Genomic DNA, 23,630 nt, shown 5'->3' with positions numbered 1-23,630 from the left:
GAAATGTCTAATTTTTTATTCTTGTTGGAAAATCAGGATCTTTGTCATTAATATCACCCTCTAAGCATTAATATCCAGAGGTATCTTTGTCATTACCTCTGGATCTGTATAGGGATCTTTGTCACTAATATCACCCTCTAAGCATTAACATAAGATAGAACAAACATAGCATGTCAAGTCAATATTTTGTTTGACTGATGCGTACATTTTTAGGAGGGTCATGATAGAGGAGTTCGACAACCAACGTCACTAACATCAAGGTACATAGAGGGATTGGTGCTCTTGATTAAATACGAGTCCCATACCCTAATACATGACAAAATTCAATGGAAACATTGCAATCCCCCAATCCTGAAATCCTGAAAAACTGATAAGTCTACTGGATTTTGTATGAAATCTAAAATTCTACTTTCTCCATATGAAATCCAATGAGGCCGAAACCACTTTCAAACATCCTGAGTCATTTCATGGTAATGTTAAAAATTTAAGTAAAAGGATGAAAATGAATATTAAGGAGAATGTCACTTTTACTTTAAGAATTTAACATTACCATGAATAGCATATCAATACTAGGGCCTAGACTTGATCATTAAGCTGCCCCACTCAAAAATTATTTGTTTTCTTAAAAAAAAATTGCATTTCAAACATTATTACAAAAAAAAATTGCAAAAAAGACAAAACGCTCCCGAAAAGGCAGGGAGCGAAAAGATTTTTAGGGAGCGCACTCCCGACCCGCTCTCAAGTCGCTCCCGCCCGGAGCGCGGATTGGGAGCGGGATTGAGGGTGGGGGCTCCCCGCAACACTGGCCGAGACTCACCTCAAGAATTTTAACCTTTGCTTGAGCAACTTGGACCCATCAACTAACCATGAAGACGTGAAGATGAGGCTCTTTGTTTTCACCTTAGTCGGGGATGCTTTGGAATGGTTCACGGAAGATTTACCTACTAACAGCTTCAAGTCTTTCCCAGTGTTGAAAATATCGGTATCGGCAAAATATCGGCGAGGGTCCTGAAAACATATTATCGGCAATATCGGCGAAAATATCGGCAAACATAAAAAATCAATTTTTTCATATTTTTAAACATGGCCAATATTTTCAAAATATTGCCATATTTAGCCGATATTTTCAAAATATCACAATATTTTGCTGATATTTTGAAAATATCGCGATATTAACTCGGCGATATATCGTTTTGCCGAAAATACCATGATATTTTCAAATATCGCCAATATATTGGCGATATTATCAACACTTGTCTTTATAATCAATCATTGATGCCTTTGAAAACAAATATGGAGATGAGAGATAGGTAAAAGCGAACGCTGAAGTAAAGGAGACTAAAGAAGCAAAAAACAACCTTATCAAGGAATTAATTCAAATGGTCAAGGATATGCAACTGAATCAAGCGCATGTAATTAAGAGTATGGAAGCTAATCAGATCATTCCTCAGAACAAGTTATTGACTATAGAAGAAAAACATGTTGAGGAAATGAAGATCATGTAAGTTAATTACTCTAATCAGATAGCCACCATGCAGAATCGTTTGATTACCAGGGAAGCAAATCATGAAAAAGAAATGAGTGATATTCAAGTAAAATCATAACGCAATGATAAAGGACATGGAAACTAGTTAGCTATCTCTTCAAAACAAGTTGTTGGCCATGGAGGAAAATCAAGTATAATTAATAAAATTTATGCAATCAATTCATGCAAACGAAATCGGTGCCATAGAAGTCAAGTATTCTGATAAAATGACTGTTATTCATAATAAGTTGGACGAAATAAATAGATCACATATACAGAAATTTCAACCCAAGTCAAATAATAAAGAGCCATCAACAGATCATAAGCCTCCCAGTCCGCCGAAGCAATTCCCATCTCATCGCAAGGAGGTCACTTTTCCCATTAAGGACAAATTGACTATGGTTACAAAGGAAGACCAAGCTTATGTGTCACCATTGACAGAGTATATTTAGAATAAGATTGGGCATACTTCAGATTCTTCAGATCTTTCGTCCAAACATCTTCCAGATCAAGACCAGAAATATGTAGTGATCTCATTGTTAACATCATAGCCCACCCAAAAGAAGAGCAAAAAGAAAAAAAGAAGAAGGAAGTGATTTGATGAGTTGGATGGCCTAGAGTAACACAATACTGGGATAAGACAAAATCCTAAAACGATTAGGATTGCACATGGCACATTGAAAAAACAACCTATGGATCTGCCAAAAAACAGGCAAATACTCAAGAAGGATTTCATTGAACACATTTGATGCCATAGGACATCCTTTGTATTGTATTTCTAACCCTACAACTTGTCATTTCAGCATTTCATTTATGTTTTTAGATTATATTTACTTTTCATGTTAGTAGAATGGTTACTGGTTTCAGAGCTTCTATTTCACGTACTTAATGCTATATGATGATTTTTGGATGGATGCTACTTATACGATTTTGTGTGTTTCTTGGGTGCAGATTCTGGATTCTTGCATTCCCTCGATGAAGCAACGTATCCCCAAGTAGAGTTAAGCGTTGACCACTCCGTGTCAACACGACCGTATAGTAGTACACCATTTTTTCACAAGAGATTCCATATAGCAGTGCCCTTGTAACTCCCTCATTCAATTCAATTTGTAACTCTCACCAAATATTCTCTCATGTCTAAGTGTAACTCTCTCTCTCCTTAATTCGAATTGTAACATCTCAAAACATGTGTACCTCTCTCTCTATTCTTGGGATGAGTTACACTTCTCCTAAAGTAACTATGAAAAATCCTCAACCGAAATCCCTACTGCAGTAATTGATAATGTTTCTTCTATTTGTTAAATTAATCAACCAAATTATTTGCAATTTCCTATGACAAATATTGAAACATATACACTGCAACCTTCACTTAATTAAATATTATGCGGAAACAAGAGACTGAGCAAGAAAGAAAATACAACACAAATGACACCATTGTTTTTGGACAAATGTCCCCTGAAAAACCCAATGCGATCTCGAAACATGTGTACCTCTCTCTCTATTCTTGGGATGAGTTACACTTCTCCTAAAGTATCTGTGAAAATTCCTCAACCGAAATCCCTACTGCAGTAATTGACAATGTTTCTTCTATTTGTTAAATTAATCAACTATTTGCAGTTTCCTACGACAAATATCAAAATATATACACTGCAACCTTTACTTAATTAAAGATTATGCGGAAACAAGAGATTGAGCAAGAAAGAAAATACAACACAAATGACACCATTGTTTTTGGACAAATGTCCCCGGAAAAACCCAATGCGGGAAACCGGTGCAGTAGCTCTGAGGGTTTATTATTATTAAGCAGTGGCAAATTCTAAATATATCTCTGAATACCTCAAGGGTTATTCAGTTACAAAGAGAGAAATATTGGAAGAAAGATTTGTGAGATTACCTCACACAATCACTGAGAAAAATCCCGGCTAATCTGAACACTGGATGAGGTGCCTCTTGCAGGCCCTGCATTGCCTTTGCGCAGTCCTCACGCAGTCGCTGCATCAACCCCTCTAGGCACTGCATCACCCAACCAACTGATCAATTTGTTGCCCGGAGTCAATGCTCTCAGCCTCTCGGTCTCACACCCCGGCTTCTGGAACTAATTCTGCTACAAAATTTCGGACTCTCTCTCACCCTTTGCGCTGCCTCTGTGTGGCCCTACGTCAACCTCTGCATGAGAGTTGTTGGATCACTCTCTGCCTCTATCTATTGATGATTCTCCGGCTGAGAAAATCTCTCTCTCCGAATGGTATCTTTACCCCTCAACTGCAAGAAATCTACTCGATCATAATTTCCTCCTGAGAGCTTCTCACTTTAGAAATTCGATCTCTTGATCTCTTGATGTGTTCTCCAAGTGCCCATCAAGCCTTCTCTTATAATCCTCTCGTTGATCAATCAACGGCCTAGATTAGATTCTAATCAATGGTTAGGATCATATTGATTTGATCTTCGCCTTCTTCTAGAAGTTACACCCACAGTGTAGATTAATACCCAATAATTATTTTAATTTCCTAAGTTTAGACTGAGTCCCATTAAAAATAATTAATTATTTTAATAAAATTGTCTCCAGGTGGGATTTCCTAAAACAATTTCTCGGTATTGGAGAATGTCTGTGTCTAAGCCTCTTTGCAAAATTTGAGACTTAGAGCACATCCGATGCTACCAAAAATCAACAATAACTCCTCCCTCATGGAATTTGATTCTCCTATTATTGGCTCAAGGCATGAATTCATTTTGTAACTCCTCTCCTTTCTCATATATTTAAGCAAGAGCAAGTGAGAGTTGATGTAGCATGTTTATTTTGAAGAAGGAAAGCTAATGTTGAGTGTGTGCAAGAGAAGTGTGAGAGCAAGTGAAGAGTAAGAGCAAGGGAAGAGCTGGAGCAAGTGTGAAGGACAACATTTGATCAAGAGTATGAGGAGATCTTCAAACAAAGAGCAAGAGCACTTCAGCTGTAAGTTGATCAGACATTGGTGACTTTATTCATTCTCATTATCTTTCTCTCTTTGCACTATGTTGAACAATTGAAGAAATCTAATAGAAGAAGAATCATTCGGTTTTTCCCCTTATGGGTTTTGTCCTGGTCATTGGACCTAACTCTTAGTGTCTCGTATTTGTGTTTGGTTGTCTTCATATGATCTTTCAGTTTATATTTTATCTACAATTGATGATCTGAAAAGTTGTGAAGAAGAAATTTGCATTCAAAGTAATTGTAACAACACAAAACATTCAATTTTCTGCAAAGTAGATTCAGTTTTCTGCAAAGTATAATAAACTTTCTGCAAAGTACATTCAGTTTTCTGCAAAGTACATTCAGTTTTCTACATAGAACTTTCAAGTTTCTGCAAAGAATTTTTTAAATTTCTGCATAGAACTTTCATATTTTAACATGGTATCAGAGTCTTGGTGAAGACAAGTCCAAGGAGACCAGAGATCACCTGAAGAGACCCCACTTGCTGCCAAAGTTTTTTTGATCAAGATGACTTCGTCCTACTTCAAGGTAGAGGAGAAGTTGAATGATGCTTCAAACTTTGGTCCATGGAAAGCAAGGCTAGATATCACTCTTGAAGAACACGAAGTTTTGGAGTATGTTGAAGGCACAGTAGCTGATCCACCAGAGAATTCAAGTGTTGTTGTCAAATCCAAACATAAAAAGGGTGAAATCAAAGCTAGGAAAATTATCCTTGATTCTCTTAGTGATCATCTCATTACTTATGTTTCTGGTTTGAAGAAAGCTAAAGAAATGTATGACAAACTAATTGGCATGTTTGCAATTAGTAACTTGAACCAAATTATTGCCTTGAAGAATCAGCTAAAGGACATCAAGATGAATAGAGGAGAGACAGTTATAGAATACTTCCTGAGAATGACTAAAATCAAGATTCAATTGTCAACAATTGGTGAAGTTGTACGCGACAAAAAAATGGTGTGCGCTTGGAGGCCTTTCTCCTGTTTCGAAGACTTTTATCACCACCATCAGCAACATCAATGCTATTCCCACGTTTCATGAGCTTCTGAGAAAGTGTATCTAAGAGAAGGCTAGAATGATCTCTTGAGAGAGAATTTCACATCATGAAAAAAGAGAACCTACTGCTTTTACAGCCTGTGACAAGAGAAAGATAGGTAATAAAAAGAAACCTACTTTCAATCAAATAAAGGGAATCTAGACATTATGCTTTAACTGTCAAAAGCATGGTCACTTTGCTCATGACTGTAAAAAAAAAAAGAAGAGCACCTAGATTCAAAAACAAATCTAATTATAGAAAAGAATCTTCTAAAAATCAAAGTAAAAGGCATCCTAAGAAAACAATAAATTCAAGATATAGAAATAATGCAGCAAAAACTCAATTGGAATATTTTCTTGTTTCTGCTCTTTCCAGTACTTTTTCTGCAGATTCATTTGATAGTTGGTTACTTGATAGTGGTGCTTCCAAACATTTTATTGGTTATAAAGAAGCACTCTCTAATCTAGTTGAGAGGGAAACTAATTTAAATGTTATCCTTGGAGATAATTTTACTCACCAAGTTAAAAGTTATGGTTCAATTTCATTTCAGTTAGATGATGGCAAATCTTTTTTTTGCAAGAAGTTTTGTATGTACCTGGTTTGAAAAAGAATCTTGTATCCATATCTGCTCTAGAAGATAAAGGAATGAAAGTTGTTTTTATTAATGGAAAGGTTCTAACATGGCCTTTGAACTCAAATATGAGAGAAGCCTTCACTTTTGGATCAAGATGTGAAGGGCTTTGCAAAGTCAATGGTAAACCCATTCATGCATTGGTCCATGATATCGATCTTCAGTGTAAGCTATGGCACAAAAAATTTGCTCACCTACACTACAAAGCCTTACCTCATGTAAGGAAGATGGTTTTTGGAATGCTTGAGATCAGAATGGATCATGAAAGAGTTTTCCCAGGATGTGCAAGTGGAAAGCATATAAAGGGACCATTCCCTTCAAGCAAAACAAAAACTAGTCAGGTACTTCAGCTCATACATTCTGATTTATGTGGACCTATGCTTGTTACTTCTCTTGGTGGCTACTTGTATTTCATGATTTTTGTTGATGATTTTTCTTGCAAGACATGGATATTATTTTTTAAAAAGAAAAGGGAAGCATTTGACATGTTCAAAGATTTCAAGGCTCTGATTGAAAATCAAACTGGAAATTTGATCAAAGCTTTCAGATCTAATAATGGGGGAGAGTTCACCTCTAATGATTTTAATGATCTTTGCAAAGACACCAGAATAAAGAAAGAAACCATTGTGCCATATAATCCACAACAAGATGGTGTGGCTGTGAGGAAGAATAGAACCATTATGGAAGTAATCAGAGCCATGCTACATGATCAAAGGCTACCAAAGTTTTTGTGGGGAGAAGCTGCAAATACCGTTGTTTATGTGCAAAACAAAACTCCTCACCAGGCCTTAAACAATAAGACTCCTGAAAAAATCTTCACTGGTAAAAAGCCTGAGTTGAGTCATTTGAGAATCTTTGGTTGTCATGTATATTTCCATGTGCCAAAAGAGAAAAGGAACAAGTTGGAAGCTTCAGGTAAGAAAGGTATGTTTGTTGGTTATTGTAATAATTCAAAAGTTTATAGAATTTATGTACTTGGTTAAAGAACTATAGAGTTTAGCGGAGACGTAATATTTGATGAAGATGTAGTGCTTAGAAAAGCAAGAGACTCTCCTCCCCTTGCCATCGCTGAAAGACAAGTTGTTAATGAAAAAAATGTTGTATCTGAGTCTGAATCGGAACCTAAGAAATGGGTTCCATGGATCCTCTAGATCTTCCACCACATGATCCTCCTACCAGAAAGAAACCACTATAGTTGTGATACCTTACAAGATGCTAAACAACATGCTACCCCAAGAGGAACATTCAGAGAAAGTAAGAAACCAAGTCGGTTTCAAGGGTATATTGCTGCCATGAGCAACATCATTGAAGAAGAACCATGCACCTTTGAAAAAGCTGCAAAAGGACAAGTCTAAAAATATGCCATGACTGAAGAATATGAGCCCATCATCCAAAATGATGTCTAGGAAGTGGTTCCTAGACCTCAAGGTACATTTGTTGTCACTTCCAAATGGTTGTTTAAGATTAAACATGGTGCAGATGGTAGTATTGAAAAAAATAAGGTTAGATTTGTAGCTAGAGGTTTCTCTCAGAAAGAGGGAATAGATTATGATGATATTTTCTCACCTGTAGCTCGATATACTACTATTTGATCTATTGTTGCCTTAGTTGCTAGCCAAGGATGGGCACTTCACCAAATGAATGTGAAAATTGTTTTCTTGCATGGCTTCCTCAAGGAAGAGGTATTTGTGAAACAACCACAAGGCTTTGAAGAGCATGACAAAGAAACTCATGTATGCAGACTGAAAAAATCCTTATATGGGTTGAAGCAAGCTCAAAGAGCTTGGTACGCTCGCATTGATAGCTACCTAATAAAGTTTGGTTTCACAAGAAGCAGCGCAGACCCAAACCTCTACTTCAAGACAATCCAACGTATACCTTTGATTTTGGTATGTATGTTAATAATTTATTCTTGACAGGAGGAGAACCTCTTATCCTCCAGCGTAAGAGGGAGTTAGCTTCTGAATTTGAAATGAAAGACCTTGTTTTGATGCATTACTTTATGGGTCTAAAGGTCTGGCAAAGACCTGGTGAAATTTATCTTTCTTAAGGAAAATATGTTGTTAAGCTTCTTGAAAGATTAGTTATGGTAGAATGTAAGTCCATGCATACTCCTATGGAAATGAACTTCAAAAAATTATGTGGCAAAGCTACAGGACCTAGTCTAGCAAATCCCACATATTATAGACAAGTCATTGGTGCTTTGATGTTTTTGGTAAACACTAGGCCTGATATATGCTTTGTTGTAAACACTTTAAGTCAACATCATTGATCCCTTTCATGCCCACTAGATTGCTGCAAAACACGTACTCGGATACTTACACAGAACTATAACTCATGGATATACTGCTAAAAATGTAAGACTTCATGGATGTACTGATGTTGATTGGGCAAGTAACTCTGTTGATGGAAAGAGCAATTCTAGGTGCTTCTTTAGCTTGGGATCTACCATGATCTCTTGGATGAGTAGAAAGCAGAAGTTTGTTGCACTGAATACAGTTGAAGTTAAGTACATTGTTGCTAGCATGGCTAGTTGTGAGGCAGTTTGGCTGAGAAAGTTTTTTGGGGAACTATTTGAGCAAGTTTCAGACACAACAATTATATATTGTGACAATAAGAGTGGGATTCGTCTTGCAGAAAATCTTGCGTTTCATGACAAGTCCAAGCATATTGAGATCAAGTATCACTATATCCGGGATATGGTGCAGAGAGGAGCAGTGAAACTCCATCACATCTCCATTGATGATTAGATAGTTGACATTCTTACCAAGCCTTTACCAAAAGGAAAGTTCTTGGTTTTTAGAGAGCAGCTTGGAATTATGGACATGACCCTTCCAAGAAGCGGTCACAACGGATTGAGAACACTGGGTTGCCTTTCCCCCTATCAGAGCTCACAATATTAGGGAATGATGTCGAAAAGCTCCTGAGGATGAGGGACCTCTTATGTAGTGTGTGTCACAAGAGTAGGCCTCGGTATGCATCTGACCCACAATCTGGGACATATGCAATGCCACCTATCTGGCTAACTGGTGTAGTGAGACTTGTCTATGTGACTTGTCTAGGATGCAGGTGTTCCACCACTTGACACTTAGTTGTGTTTGATTCTTGTATGTGTGACTTGTTTGAGTCTTGTCTATGTGATGCTTGTGTTCTATCACCTAAATTTTTGAGATGAAAATTGGTTGAGTGTAACCCTTGTTTATGTGACATGTGATGATCCTATCCTTTCCAGATTTGTGTCAAGTGGATGATTCTTCTTTAGATTGCGACTTCATTGTTACAGATGTTATAGAGCAGAGTTGAACTTAGATGAATGAAAGAGATCTGAGGAAGCAAAGATCTTTGATGCAGAAAGAAACTCCTCCCTAGCTAAGAGGGAGTGTTAAAATTTGACAACTCAAGGATGAATTTCTCTTAGAAGAAATCATATCTTTCAGTTTTGTTTGAACCACCTACAATAAAATTTTATTTCTAACAATTCTAATATGACTTTCCAAAAATAGTAAATCGCATCTCAATTTGGAAGGGACTTTTCAAAAACTAGAAAGTCATGTCTAAATGCTCAAGAATGATCTCGACATATGGAATCCATTTTAAAATCAAATCAATCATGATTATACAAGTCAAGCATTAATATTTTTATCCTTACTAGTATTATTATTATTATGATATTATTATTTATAAAATAGTTTAAAGTCATTCACCTTTAATGGATTAATAAAAACAAATTCTCTCATGAAATAAGTAAATTAAATTGAGAATCTCTTATTTGGCAAATTGAACCTCTCTCCTGGAATAAAATAGTAACTCCACACTTAAGAGAATGTAACTCTTCCTCACTAATTCAATGTACGGCAAATGTGTAATTCCTCATTAAATGCAATTGTAACTCCCTCATTAAATTCGATTTGTAACTCTCACCAAATATTCTCATGTCTAAGTGTAACTCTCTCTCTCTTTAATTGGAATTGTAACTCTTCAAGACATGTGTACCTCTCTCTCTATTCTTGGAATGAGTTATACTTATCCTCAAGTAACTCCTCCCTCATGGAATTCAATTCTCTATTATTGGCTCAAAGCATGAATTCATTTTGTAACTCCTCTCCTTTCTCATATATTTAAGCAAGAGCAAGTGAGAGTTGATGTAGCATGTTTATTGTGAAGAAGAAGAGCTAGTGTTGAGTGTGTGCAAGAGAAGTGGGAGAGCAAATGAAGAATAAGAGCAAAAGAAGAGCTGGATCAAGTGTGAAGGACAAGATTTGATCAAGAGAAAGAGGAGATATTCAAGCAAAGAGCAAGAGTTCTTCAGCTGCAAGTTGATCAGACATTGGTGACTTTATTCATTCACATTCTCACTCTCTCTCTCTGTACTCTATTGAACAATTGAAGAAATTTAATAGAAGAAGAATCATTTGGGTCTTCCCCTTGTGGATTTTGCCCTGGTCATTGGATCTAACTCTCAATGTCTCATATTTGTGTTTGGTTGTCTTCATATGATCTTTAGGTTTATGTTCTATCTACACTTGTCGATCTGAAAAGTTGTGAAGAAGAAATTTGCATTCTAAGTAATTGTAACAACATAGAACATTCAATTTTCTGCAAAGTATATTCAACTTTCTACAAAGTATATTCAATTTTTTGCAAAGTACATTCAGCTTTCTGCTAAGTAAATTCAGTTTTATGCTAAGTACATTCAATGTTTTGCAAATACATTCAGTTTTTTGCATAGAACTTTCAAGTTTCTGCAAAGAAATTTTAAAAATTCTGCATAGAACTTTCAGATTTTAACAAGAAATGGCAACGGCTAGGGCTCAAGGTTTAGGTAGGCCTAAGTTGAGGCTAGAAGAGGCCTTTCGACCTGCGGGAGAGGGGAGAAAGGTGAGCGGAGGGCAGAAGAGGGCTCACAGAGGGAGGAGGAGGTTGGCTGAAGAGAATTAAAGACATTAGAGGCCTGCAGCCAAGGCAGAGAGGCCACTAGGGCTTGTCGCAAGCCCTCCAAGGGGTACGACCTAGGGAGGACAGCCCCTTAGGGGATGCGGTTCAAAGGAAAGGGGCAGTAGAAGAGGCCTAAGGCCTTAGGAAGGCCTGCAACCAGCCCTAAAAGGCCCTAAGGGCTGATAGCTAGGGCAATTAGGGCTACGGCTAGGCTAAGGAGGATGAAAAGGGGCAGCGGCTCACTAAGAGAGGAAGAGGAGGTTGTATCTAGGGTAATGGAGGGCATTAGGCCAAGAAGACCTAAAAAAAATTATGAACCCCTGCAAAAAATTCAAATTTTCTTCCAGATCTTCAAAAATCACCAAAAATAGCCACGAAATCTTCCTTGAGGGTTGATGGCTTCTTCTTTGGCTTGAGTGTTGAGCTTGGGGGCAAGATAGAGGGTGGATCTTGCCTTCCTAGGCCTAGATCCACCTCAAAACCCCAACGTTTCCTTCAAAAGATTTGGACATCTTACTTGGGTGAGAGAGACCCTTACAAAACTTGAAAATACACACACACAAATAAAAATAAAAATTTTCCCAAAACCCCAATATATACAAAAACTCAAATAAAAACCCCAAACCCCAATAGTTGCAAAACAAGGATTCGAAATAATTTGAAAAAATTATTTTACAAAATTATGTACAAATTATTCACAAATATACAATGCTTGTAAAATAGAACTTTTTTGAGAAAATTAATTTTGAATAATGGATCAATGTATTTTTCAAAAGATAGAATATTAGTCACACCCTTTAGCAAAGTAAGAATACCATACAAAATTTCCCAGAGCCCAAACAAGGTCAGCTCTTTCCCATAGTCTGTGAACTTGGAGCCCAAGGGATAGTGTACCTACAAATCTCTATAATCTTTCTCAAAAAAAATCGTTAGATCATATAATGAATCGAATCACCTAAGATAAACCCAAAATTTACCAATAGAATGCTCCTATCATTGACAAACGAAATAACAATTTATATAGCACTGAAGCACAATATAGGATTAGCACATAACTAGCACATACCACAGATCAACGAGACAAGAACACCATGAACTGAACCCCAAAGTCTTTTATTATGATATCAAACGTTCCCAACAGAGCAATGAATCAATACCGGCATTACAAATTTACATAGCTCAGAACCAAAATCACTGTATTCAAAGACGACTCATAGAAGCAAAATGACTTCTATTTATAAAGAAATCCCTTCAAGTGGAAAAGAACAGCTGGTTGGCTTGATCCCCGTCAAAATAATTTCGACTTCAACAAATATTTGATCATTTTTTATTCTCCACCATCGAGTACTTTTATTTTGAGGAAAATTCGAAATTTTTTTAAAATCCACTCTTAATTAATCTAAAAATTAATATTTTGGATCAATTTCCTCAAAAAGTTGACTTTGACTCAACCACCAAGGTCCTAGGGCTTAATTTTTCTTAAAAAATCCATTTTTTCCTTGGTGGGGGACCTCCAAAAATTAACTTCTTTTTGAGCCACGAATTTTTTGGTCATTTTCCACTTGCAGAAATTAACTTCTCTAAAATTATTTTTTAACTCTAAATTAATTAATTTTCTGGCTTAGGATTTTATTTTATTTTAGCCAGAAAAATTAGTTAATGGACACAAGAGGGGATTAATTATTTTTCCACCCCTAAATATTTTAGCCATGGTGTCTAAGTATGAGGGACCATGCATTAAAATAGTTTTTAAATCAAATATTACAAATTCAACCCTCAAAGGAGTAATACATTTTTACATATAGACCCTCAAAATAATTACCCAATTATGCGACACAATATGATCTAGTAGACAAAGTGATTTGTAATAAAATAATTTAGCCAAATAGCTTAAATTATTCCCAAACCACTTTTACAAAGACTTGATATAACACTAAGACTCACCTATGATCTTGTCAATAAATTCCACCCTAGCTTTAGGGTTTAAAATGGAGGAAAAACTATGTCGATTACCCATGTTTAGAAACACAAATAATGTGGTGAGGTTAAAAAACCTCCTAGGATGAAATTCGTCACCAAAATCAAAGGCTTGCACAGGTGTTGTTACATAATTAAACAGTCATACTAGCATCATTTACATTACAACTTGCAGAAATTGGGTTTACACTGATACAACATTTAGTTGGTTGATGATTCCAATTGCTGAAAAAATTTGTACATTGCTTTCTCGGACGTGTGACAAAATGGATGCAACAGGCTCCGCTATGGTTTCATGGTCTAGAAGTAAACAGACCTCTATTGCTCTGAGTGCAACTGAAGCTGAACACATTGTTGTTAATGTTGCTTGTTGTGAGGCTATATGGTTTCGAAAATTGTTCTCTGACTTGTTTGATCAAATGTTAAAGCCAACTATTATCCATTGTGATAATCAAAGTTGTGTGAAGCTATCTGAGAACCCGATGTTCCATGACAGATCAAAGCATATTGAAATCAAGTTTCACTACATATGGAATATTGTCCAGAGAGGAGTTGAGCAGGTTGTTGATGTATTGACAAAACCGTTTTCCCGGATGAAGTTTCGTTATTTCAAAGAACAACTTAGCGTTGTTAAGAACCCCTCTCTGAGTGAGAGGGAGCATTGATTACATAATATCATGGATAGACCATCTCTCGTAGGCTGTGTGCCATGAGACATTGTGGTTTGGGAGATGGATTCCTCCCGTAGGCTGTGTCGTTAAACCTTGTTGCCCAGGAAATGTATTGATGATTCCTCTTGTAGGTTGTGTGCTGTGAGAAATTGTTGTCCGGGAGATTTATTGATGATTCTTCCTATAGGTTGTGTGTCGTAAGACATTGTTGTCTAGGAGATGTATGATTCCTCCTATAGGTTGTGTGCTGCGAGACATTGTTGTCTGGGAGATGTATTGATGATTCCTCCTGTAGGTTGTGTGTCGTGAGAACTTGTTGTCTGAGAGATGCTTTGTTGGTTCCTCCCTTAGGCTATGTGCCATGAGACCTTGTGGTTGGGGAGATGCTTTGAGATGGATGCTATGTATCTTTCCTTATGATGAGTTTGAGAGAGAGAAACTTGGATTGTGTTCTCTTCCTTAGGTTGTGGGCTGTGAGACCTATGGATTGGTCGGGAAGATTGATCTTGAGAGAGAATGAAAAACTACCTCCCTAGCTAAGAGGGAGTGTTGAAAAATAAAGTAGCTATGGTCAGCATTTTTCATTGGAAACATGGAGAAGAAATGAATTTTTGTCATCTACAAGTCGGCCCATCTTAACTCCACAAGCCGGCTCCTTGAAGGTCATCATGTCGGCCCCATTAGGGCTATTAGCCCTCACATGACGCCTATTTACATGAGGTCATTGGCATTCATTTCGTCCACCATAAAGCACAAACAATTCTGTCTGCAATTACAACAAGTTCGGTCTTCTATTACAGAATATATCTACACATGTGAAGAGGAATAAGAGGGTTCTTTTGACTGCGGTTTGGATCTCCTTCAAAGGCTTGTTGACTACAGTGACTTGGGAATCTATACTTCAGTTTTGTTGATTCTTTTGTGGCCAAAAAGTGCAGACAAGCTTGCTCTTTTTTTATGTGACATATTTCTAAAGTTGACCGAGGGTTTTGGGCCTAAATTTTGGACAGTTCATTGGTGATTACAGTGGGAACTTCAACCTCCTATCACAGTGACTACAGGCCTATGTTTCGGCCTCTTTGTGCAGACCTTAATTGTTGGATAGAAGCGGAATTTCTCTCCTTATACGAGCAAACTTTGATTAAGTATTTGTTAAAATTGGCAACTATGGCCAAATTCCATGTGGGTCATCTTCTTTATGGCAATTGATATTTTTCTTGGATTTCTCTCGTCGAAAGGTGTAGGATTGATCTAACAATCATCCGATTCCGACATGTATTCATGGAGATATGAATTTATTTGTATTTCTTGACAATTTGTCAAGGTCGGCTAGCAAGTAAAATAGTGTTGCACACCCTCAGCTAAACCTCAATGTGGCATATAAATATAGGAGACCAAGCTTGGTATGAGAGGATCGATAGCTACTTGATGAAGTTGGGATTCACTAGGAGTGAAGTTGATCCAAACCTTTACTTTAAGGTTGAGGATAATAAGCCTCTCATATTGGTGTTGTATGTTGACGACCTCTTTTTGACAGATGCAAACCCTCTCATTCACAAATGTAAGAGGGAGTTGGCTTCCGAATTTGAGATGAAGGACCTAGGACTGATGCACTATTTCCTAGGGCTGGAGGTCTGGCAAAAGCCAGGAGAAATTTCCTATCTCAAGGAAAATACGTGGTGAAGATATTGGAGAGATTTGGTATGGTGGAATGCAAGCCTGTGACTACCCCGATGGAGCTTAACTTCAAGAAGTTATGCGGTAGTGCTATCGGACCTGTTTTGGGAAATGTCCGAGTTTCGTCAACTCCCATCCGGATATATGTTTTGCAGTCAACACGTTGAGCCAATATATGGTTGAGCCTCATCCTCATCACTCACATTGGATTCGTGCCAAGAATCTTCTAAGATATCTTCGGGGCACAATCACTCATGGGTTGAGATACACTGTTGAAGATGTGAGGCTACATGGATATTCCGATGCCGATTGGGCAGGTGGTGTGGTGGACCGAAAGAGCACTTCTGGGTGTTGTTTCTCTTTGGGTTCTGCCTCGATAACCTAGATGAGCAGGAAGCAAAAGTCGGTGGCTTTGAGCACCGCTAAGGCAGAGTACATTGTTGCGAGTATGGCCTCCTGTGAGGCTGTCTAGTTGAGGAAGCTCTTCAGTGAGCTGTTTGGACATACATTTGATACTACCGTGATCCTCTGCGACAACCAGAGTGGGATTCGTTTATCCGAGAATCTCGTATTTCATGATCGCTCCAAGCACATCAATATCAGGTACCAATTTATCCGGGATATAGTACAACGAGGAGCAATAAGGCTCCATCATATCAGGACAGATGAGCAGGTCGTGGACATTTTGACGAAGCCCCTGTGAAAGGTCAAATTCTTGACTTTCCGAGAACGACTAGGAGTCGTTGAGAGACCCTCTTATGAGGGTCCTGTATGATGCATACATTGAGCTCTGGGTGCTCCAGGGGGCTTGGGGTACTTCTTGGAGCGACGAGCAACCATAGGGTGACTCACCCTCCCCTACTGGTGCGCTATGTACAAGGTGAATGATTCAGCCTTCCCTGTGATACCCCGTGGCGATACGTAGGCAAGATGAGTGGTTCATCTTTCTCCTGTCGAGACATCCTACCCATGCAGTCTGGGACTCATGGGAAGTACCTCTCATCTGGCCAATGAGTAGGGAAATGAGGATAGGGACCATAGTTGTACCGATGGGCACATCGCGTATCTACCGTACTCCCTATGTTATGATGACATTGATCTGGGATCAATTGGAACTGACTTCGGGTCAGTAAGAGTGATATAACTCACTCTCTTTTGGAACTGACTTCAGGTCAATAAGAGTGGTATGACACACTCTCTTCATTAGGACTGACTTCGGGTCAGTAAGAGTGCTATTGGGCACTCTCTTTTATCTGGCACTGACTTCGAGTCAGTAGAGGATGGTATGATACATTCTCGATCATTTCTTCTTCTTCATAGTTCAGCAGAGCCGAGCAGTGCAGGGCAGTGCATTTGATGGTAGAGATAGTACCGACAAACAGATGGATTAGCAGATGGAGTTCTCCCTAGTTGAGAGGGAGTGTTAAAATTGGCAACTAGGGCCAAACTCCATGTGGGTCATCTTATTTATGGCAGCTGATATTTTTCTTGGATTCCTCTCGTCAAGAGGTGTAGGATTGATCTAACGATCATTCAATTCCGACATGTATTCATGGAGATATGAATTTATTTGTATTTCTTGACAATTTGTCAAGGTCGGCCAACAAGTAAAATAGTGTTGCACACCCCCAGCGAAACCTCAACATGGCATATAAATAAAGGAGACCTTGAGGCATTATCTCACTCATCTCATCCACACATCTCTTCTCTCTCCTTGTCTCTTGGGTAAGTGAAGAAGGAAGAAGACTCTCTCTCACGTGGGAAGAAGAAAGAGGACGCAATTAGGGCAGCAGCTGTAGGAGGACACAGGAAGGTGCAGCAACTTCGCTTTGGGTGCTAAAGGACTGCGTTGACAAGCGTATAGGCTCCCTTAACTGCGAATTTGTGTGGGCAGCCTCTCCTAGGCTAGCTGCACTGCTGGACAGCCTGCGTTGACATGTTGGAAGACATCTTTGGGACTGCGTTGACTGGTTAGGGCTGACTACAGTATTGCTGTAGCATTGACTGCTGTTTTGACCTCCTTCCATTGACTGTTTTGTGCTGCTATCTACTGCTGTTGGAGGCCGAGTTCTCCTAGGTTGTCTTGAGGACATTTGGAGTTGATTGATCAGCCTTGTCATAGCTGTTCAAGGGTTTTCATTACTGCTGTTGTAAATCACAGATTTGTGATATTGTACTATCTCTCTCTCTCTGTTGAATTATTGAAGAATATAGAAGAATTGATCAAAGGGTTTCCCCACATTGGGGTTTGTCCTTGGCTGGCGCCACATCTTGTGTCTCTTGTCTTGGCTTGTCTTCTGTTGTTTTCATTTATGTTCTATCAACATTTTACTATCATGTTAATGTGATTGCTATACTAGAAATTGACATTGGCTAATAAGAAGAATTGAAGTAAATTGCTTTTAAGCATAGAACATACCATAATTTAACAGTGTTTCATTGTTGTCTATTTTGGATTTGTTGGAACATTTTGATGTACTATTGATGGACAGAATCTCTCTCTCATAAAGAAAGAATTTTTGGGTTTTCTCCTTGTGGGTTTTTCCCTAGCTGTGAACCTAATCTTGGTGTCCCTTGTCTCTTGATTATTGTCTACTGTTTATTGTCTACTGTGATCTCTATTTACTGCTCTTGTTGAAGATTTATTGGTTGAAGTTTTTCATGTATAGCTACTTGTTGATTAAAGGATAAAGAAGGAACTGTTTGAATCAATAGAAGTAGATATCAAAAGTGGAAAACTATTCTGGTCTTTGCATCACTAGAATTTCAACAGTGTCTAGATCACTCCAAACCTATTTTTTCATTTATATTTGGAGAGTCATAGATCTAGGAAAACAATTAATATTTTATTGTAAGGACATGGACTTCACTCTATTTAAAGAGTAGTTCTCTCCATTTGTGACTTATGGTTGGATTTGTGAGAAGTCTCTTCTCTTGGAGCTTTGTTAAATATCTTTTTGGAAGGGTTACTGGAATTTAATCTAATTATATGTGAAGCTTAACTTTTGTTTCTAATTGTTGGTGATGGATGCCAAAAATCAATTACAAAGAACTTGTTACTCTGCATGAGATGACTGTCCCTCTAGTTTGTTTAAAATATGAGTCTAGCTAATTATCAAAAATAACATAAATCCACAATTGGAGTCCTGAACTTATTCTCAGTAATATTGTTCTGTTGTACACACCAAAACACACCTCGGCATCTTCAAAGAAACCTACATACCAATAAATAAACATGCATTTTGATATTGAAAGTTGGATTAATGGTTGACGGTAAGGAGACCCCAAGGTGAGTCCAAGTGGTAAAGAGCCACTAATAATGCCTGACTGGTAAAGGTTCAAATCCCACAAGGCTCATACTGAGCCTCCAGACTACTTTCCTATGAGAAAATAGAATTTCAATTGCATTTCAAGTGGTCAAAGTGAAAAGACAGAAACATAAAGGAAAAAAGTAAAAACAGAAAATCAATGCAGGAAGGAGAAAGATGATGATTGGCACATATTAACTTGATTATAGCCTGCCTACTCTTTAAGTTATAAACAGATACATTTGCACATATCCAATTATTATGATGTTGCCACAAATATATTACCTTCATTTCGGTCTGGGTTACACAGGGTTGCCCATCTGGATCACGAGAGAGATGAACCTTCTGTCCCTGTTTTTCTCCAGCTGCAATCCATTCATCATATACATCAGGCACAGCCCACATTGCTTCCATGTCTTCTGGATCAACCCAATCATCCCAATATTTGATACTAGGTGCCATCTTCAGAAAACTATCTATGAGAAGCCGTTTAGCATCCGCAACTGGAGGGACTTATTTTAAGAGCTATGGACTCTGACACTTGTCAGCACTAGTTCCAGAACAGAATCCCCTATATATTTGCATTAGGTAAGCAGTGAAATTGAAGATCTGCCACAAATATCCATGTATTCTTCTTGATGTGACCTGCACAAATGGATTTCTTTTGTATACACTGAATATTCTCTCCCTGCTACAACAACACATGCAACTGCTGCATAAGTACACAGATGTAGGATTGTGCAAATCAAGTGCAGTTTATTTAAATGTTGCAGCTCTTTTAGAAATAATGATTACAAGTTAAGAGATAACGACCAATAACTGTTTAATTCACATTTCACTGAATGTGGAAGCACAGAGAAAAAAGAAAGAGGTGTCCCATAGCTCCTTTATTTTAGCCTTTCTTCCTACTAAACATCGATACACTGTAACAAGGATCAAAAAATGCCTTTATCCAAATACAAAACACTAAAGAGATGGTTCCATGACATGCAATGAAGAGAATATATATGACATAAAGGTTGCCAGAGCACAGAGCTGAGCGGGAGTGTCGGGTGACGGGAGCATCATTTTCGAAAAATCCTTGAGAGCAGCTCATCCCGGGAGCATATATATATATATATATATATATAGCATGCTCCCAGGATGCTCATATTGCATTTATATTCAGAAATAAAAAATATGCAGAATGCCAAATTAGTTGCAGAATACGAGAAAACAAGCATATTTGTACATCAATGAAGATAAAAATGGCATCCATAGTACATTAATGATTAATCACTCAAGCATCAACCATCTAGAATGCACATTCTATCAATTGCAAAGAAACATACAATCTTTTATGCCATATAATAGAAAATAGACCATTAACTTATGGAATGAAATAGGTTATCTAGCAATTGTCAACAATAACATGACTAAACGGTTATGTTTACAAAATAGGCCATCTGCACACCGAAATATGAATACCAAAAGGTCCTAAAGAATAAATTGAGATAGTTGCTAAACACCTCTCTACAAAAGGAGTATTCACCAATTGTGAAAACACCCATGTTATCAAATGTTATAGCTATAAGGTAGCACCACCATGCATGTTCCATCACTCCTTGACAAGCAATGTTCCACCATCGGCTATATCGAGATCCTCATCATTAGTATCAGCCTTAATTCTTTGCCTCTTGTCTAGCCTTTGCCTCTACCTCAATCCTCTGGGGACATTAGTTGACAAAACCCATATTTGATGAAGTTGCCTAATTCAAGACTTAAAATATGGTAGAAAAAGCTTAACATGCCTGATTAATTATTTTGGTTTAAGTGAAGGGTACATTTTTGTTAAAGCCATGACAAAGGAGTAACAATCATCATCGCCAACATTAGGATACATAGAGGACTTGGTGCTTTTGATTAAATGCCAATCACATACCCTCATCCAACGAAAATGTCGCAATCCCATCAATCCTAAAAACTATTAAGTCTGCTGCATTTTGAATGGGATATGAAATTTGACTTTCTTCGTATGAAGTTTGATAAGGGTGGAACCACTCTCAAACATCTTGAAAGTTGAGACTGTTAGCACTCTGTAATTTTCCAATGTTGCAAAAGAGAACCAAAGAGCAAAACCACTTTGGAAGCTAGGATCTAGCCCTGTCAGCTTCAAAGAGGGATCTCTCTATCAAATTTAACTTTGTTGTATTTAGATATTAGGTTAGTTATGAGAATTCGGAGTTTGATTTTTGAAATTGATTGGTTGATTAAATGCCCGAAACTTCCATTGGGTTGTGGAGTCTACAGCTTAATGTGAATCTGTTTCATATTTTCAAAGGAGTTTCACAGGGCAAGGTAGCTAAACTAACTGGATCCTCTATGTTTAAATGAAGTGTGATAAAAGAAAAGATATAGGTTCAATTGAAGTTAAAGAGCAGTTAAGAATTCTTTAACATGATATCAAAAGAAAACATTTAAATTATCCACAGCCAGAATTAGAGTGTATTTTTCAACAAATTCTGTTCATCAACTTTCTGTAAAATAATTTAGATTTTAAGAAAACATAAGCATGGAAACAAAGGAATAAACACATAGACAGTGAGAGAAGCACTTCACCAAATAGTCCAACACATGAATCCTGTGAAGAATGTCCTTTTTATTACTGATCAACCCATCAAATGGAAATAGTACAATAGCTTTCTGGAACGCAAAAATCAACCCTTGATACTTCAAAAAGAGAAGTATTTATAAGTTATTTACAAAATATCATGTATTATAAGTTATTTACAAAATATCCTGTCAAAACTGACCAAGATGTATTTAGGAATTCCTAAACTAAATCTATCTAATGGTTACCAAAAATTTAGGAAAATTGGAACTGTCTGAAGTGTTGGCACTCGATTTGTGGAATTGTTGAATATCTGGCCCTTCGAATCCTGCTATGTTGTTGATGTTGAGTTATACAACCAAGTCATCTCCTTACTCCAATAACTCACATAATGTATCCCAACGTTGTTCACTGGGGATAAATGTCTTGAGTAACTCCCTGCAGACCTCGTCCAGTTCAGTGTATTTGGCAAAAGTTGGTTTGGAAATAAAGATATGCTTGATTTCATACTGGATGTCCAAATCATATGCCAATGCTTCTAAAAACGCTTTGCCTATCATGTTGATTCTTCCTCCTGCAAATTTAGAAGCGTCTTTAGCCTTGGTTAGCAATTTCTGATCGTAATATGACCGTGTGCTGAGCTTGTCATTTATTACTTATAAACTAGGAAGTCCTTTTCTGTAGAGAGCTTCCATCTTGTTGAAGAACCTCTATACACCAATGTCCAGAACTTGACACTTTTCTTCTAGCTGCCTGATCAAATTTCTCTTAGTCAGCACCTTTTTTATCTTTAGTATGGTTTCAATTCTATCCTCAATCTCCAGTTCTTCTAGTTCTTGCTTGTTTTTGGAATTGAGGAACTTTATGAGCTTTGTAGCTTCATTGGGTTTATCCCCCAACTGTACTTTGATTTGTTCAATAGCTTCACTAGATCTCTCAATCAATTCCTTCTGCTCAAAAATAATTTGTATAGATGGCCAGATTTCTACCATGGCTTCCTCTATCTTTTTCCAAATGTTCTCTTTAACTTGTGCTAGGGTATTACCCATGGCAACTTCCTTTTTCATCTACTGCAATCTCTGGGAAAGACTCTAGAATTTATGCATCTCTGTCATGAGAGAATTCTCATATCCAGTGATCTGCTCCTGCAGGTCTTTACATCCTCTCTCAATTTTTTAATTTCTTCTCCTTGTATGGACATGTTTTCCATTGATTGAGACTATTTAATTGAATCATCTGCAGTTGAAGAAGAAAGAGGTGTTGTAGAGGAGGATGTTCCTGCTGTTGTAGTCGTTGTAGGAATGCATGTTTGAAGTAGTGATGAAATAGGCATTGCATCAAGAGGAACCATAGCAAGTTGAGAACTCTGTTTTTTCTCTTTGATCAACTTGTCCATCTCTGCCTCCATTTCCTTAATCTATGCACTCTGTTCCATCAGGAGCTTCAGCATTTCTTCTTTTTGTATTTATGTTTCTCCTAATTCCTTTGCCTGGGGATCTTCAGTGGTAGGCAACTTCAATTGCTTCTTCAGGGATGCTATGTCAACATTCTTCTTCTTAATAATCTCTTCCATAACCTTTGAATTACCTGGATCAAAACCTGCTTTGATCACCATATTTAATTATGTTATCTTTGGCCAAAGAGGAAACTTTCTCCAGTTTGAGCTGTGATTGAACATTGTTCAAAGACAGCTGCAGTTTAGAAGCAGTAAGGGCAATCTGTGTGAAGGTTGAATAAACCATTTCTCCTGTTTGCCTGTGCATGTCCATCTGATCCAAAGGATGGACATCCTTTGCCTCAAACTCAAATGTAGTTTGCTTGAAATCAACTGCTGATTTAGGTTGAGGAACCTGTGCCTGTAAGAATGCCATATGCATTCTCCCTTTCTCTATGTCATAGGCCGAAATGAGCCTGTGTTGAATCAAGGAAGACTGCTTCCTGAATTGAGCATAAATATTATCATTGAGGGCTTCATTCCTCTGTTTAATTTCTCTGTATCTTTGAAATATATCCAGCTGCCTCTGTTCTGTAAATGACTCTAGTGTACGAGGTGTTGTAGTTGGATTCTCTTTGGTGGTTGAGGATGATGGAGAATCAGTGGTGCTACTACCAAACTTTAAAGTCTGAAGGCCAAAGAGCACAATAGTACCTTGTGTTTCCTCCAATGGTGGAAAATCTACCTTGGAGCTTGTCTTTGTCTTCTTTGAATGGATCTTGAATTCCTTGGCTGAGACTTCTGTGACTGAAGGGGAGTCCTCCTCTCTTGGTCTTTTCTCAGTCTTTTCTCTAGGGGTAGGAGTCTCTGAGGCGGTTTT

The 23,630-nt window shown here is 37.7% G+C and overlaps 1 protein-coding gene across 1 annotated transcript in view; it reads right to left on the bottom strand.

Annotated features, from left to right (window-relative positions):
• LOC149225674 (transglycosylase) overlaps window positions 1-23,630 on the bottom strand; it is a 152,395-nt gene that overhangs the window by 115,510 nt on the left and 13,255 nt on the right. Inside the window, exon 2 of the mRNA XM_089379983.1 lies at window positions 19,011-19,413. Within this exon, the coding sequence (XP_089236109.1) occupies window positions 19,011-19,187 (177 nt within the window). The 5' untranslated portion in view covers window positions 19,188-19,413. The remainder of the gene's footprint in view (window positions 1-19,010; window positions 19,414-23,630) is intronic.

Source organism: Pinus tabuliformis, chromosome J (assembly GCF_031772625.1).
Source record: "Pinus tabuliformis cultivar Carrire ecotype Pingquan chromosome J, CPIR1, whole genome shotgun sequence".
NCBI classification, from domain to species: domain Eukaryota; kingdom Viridiplantae; phylum Streptophyta; class Pinopsida; order Pinales; family Pinaceae; genus Pinus; species Pinus tabuliformis.
This window is presented reverse-complemented; position numbering and strand designations above follow the sequence as displayed.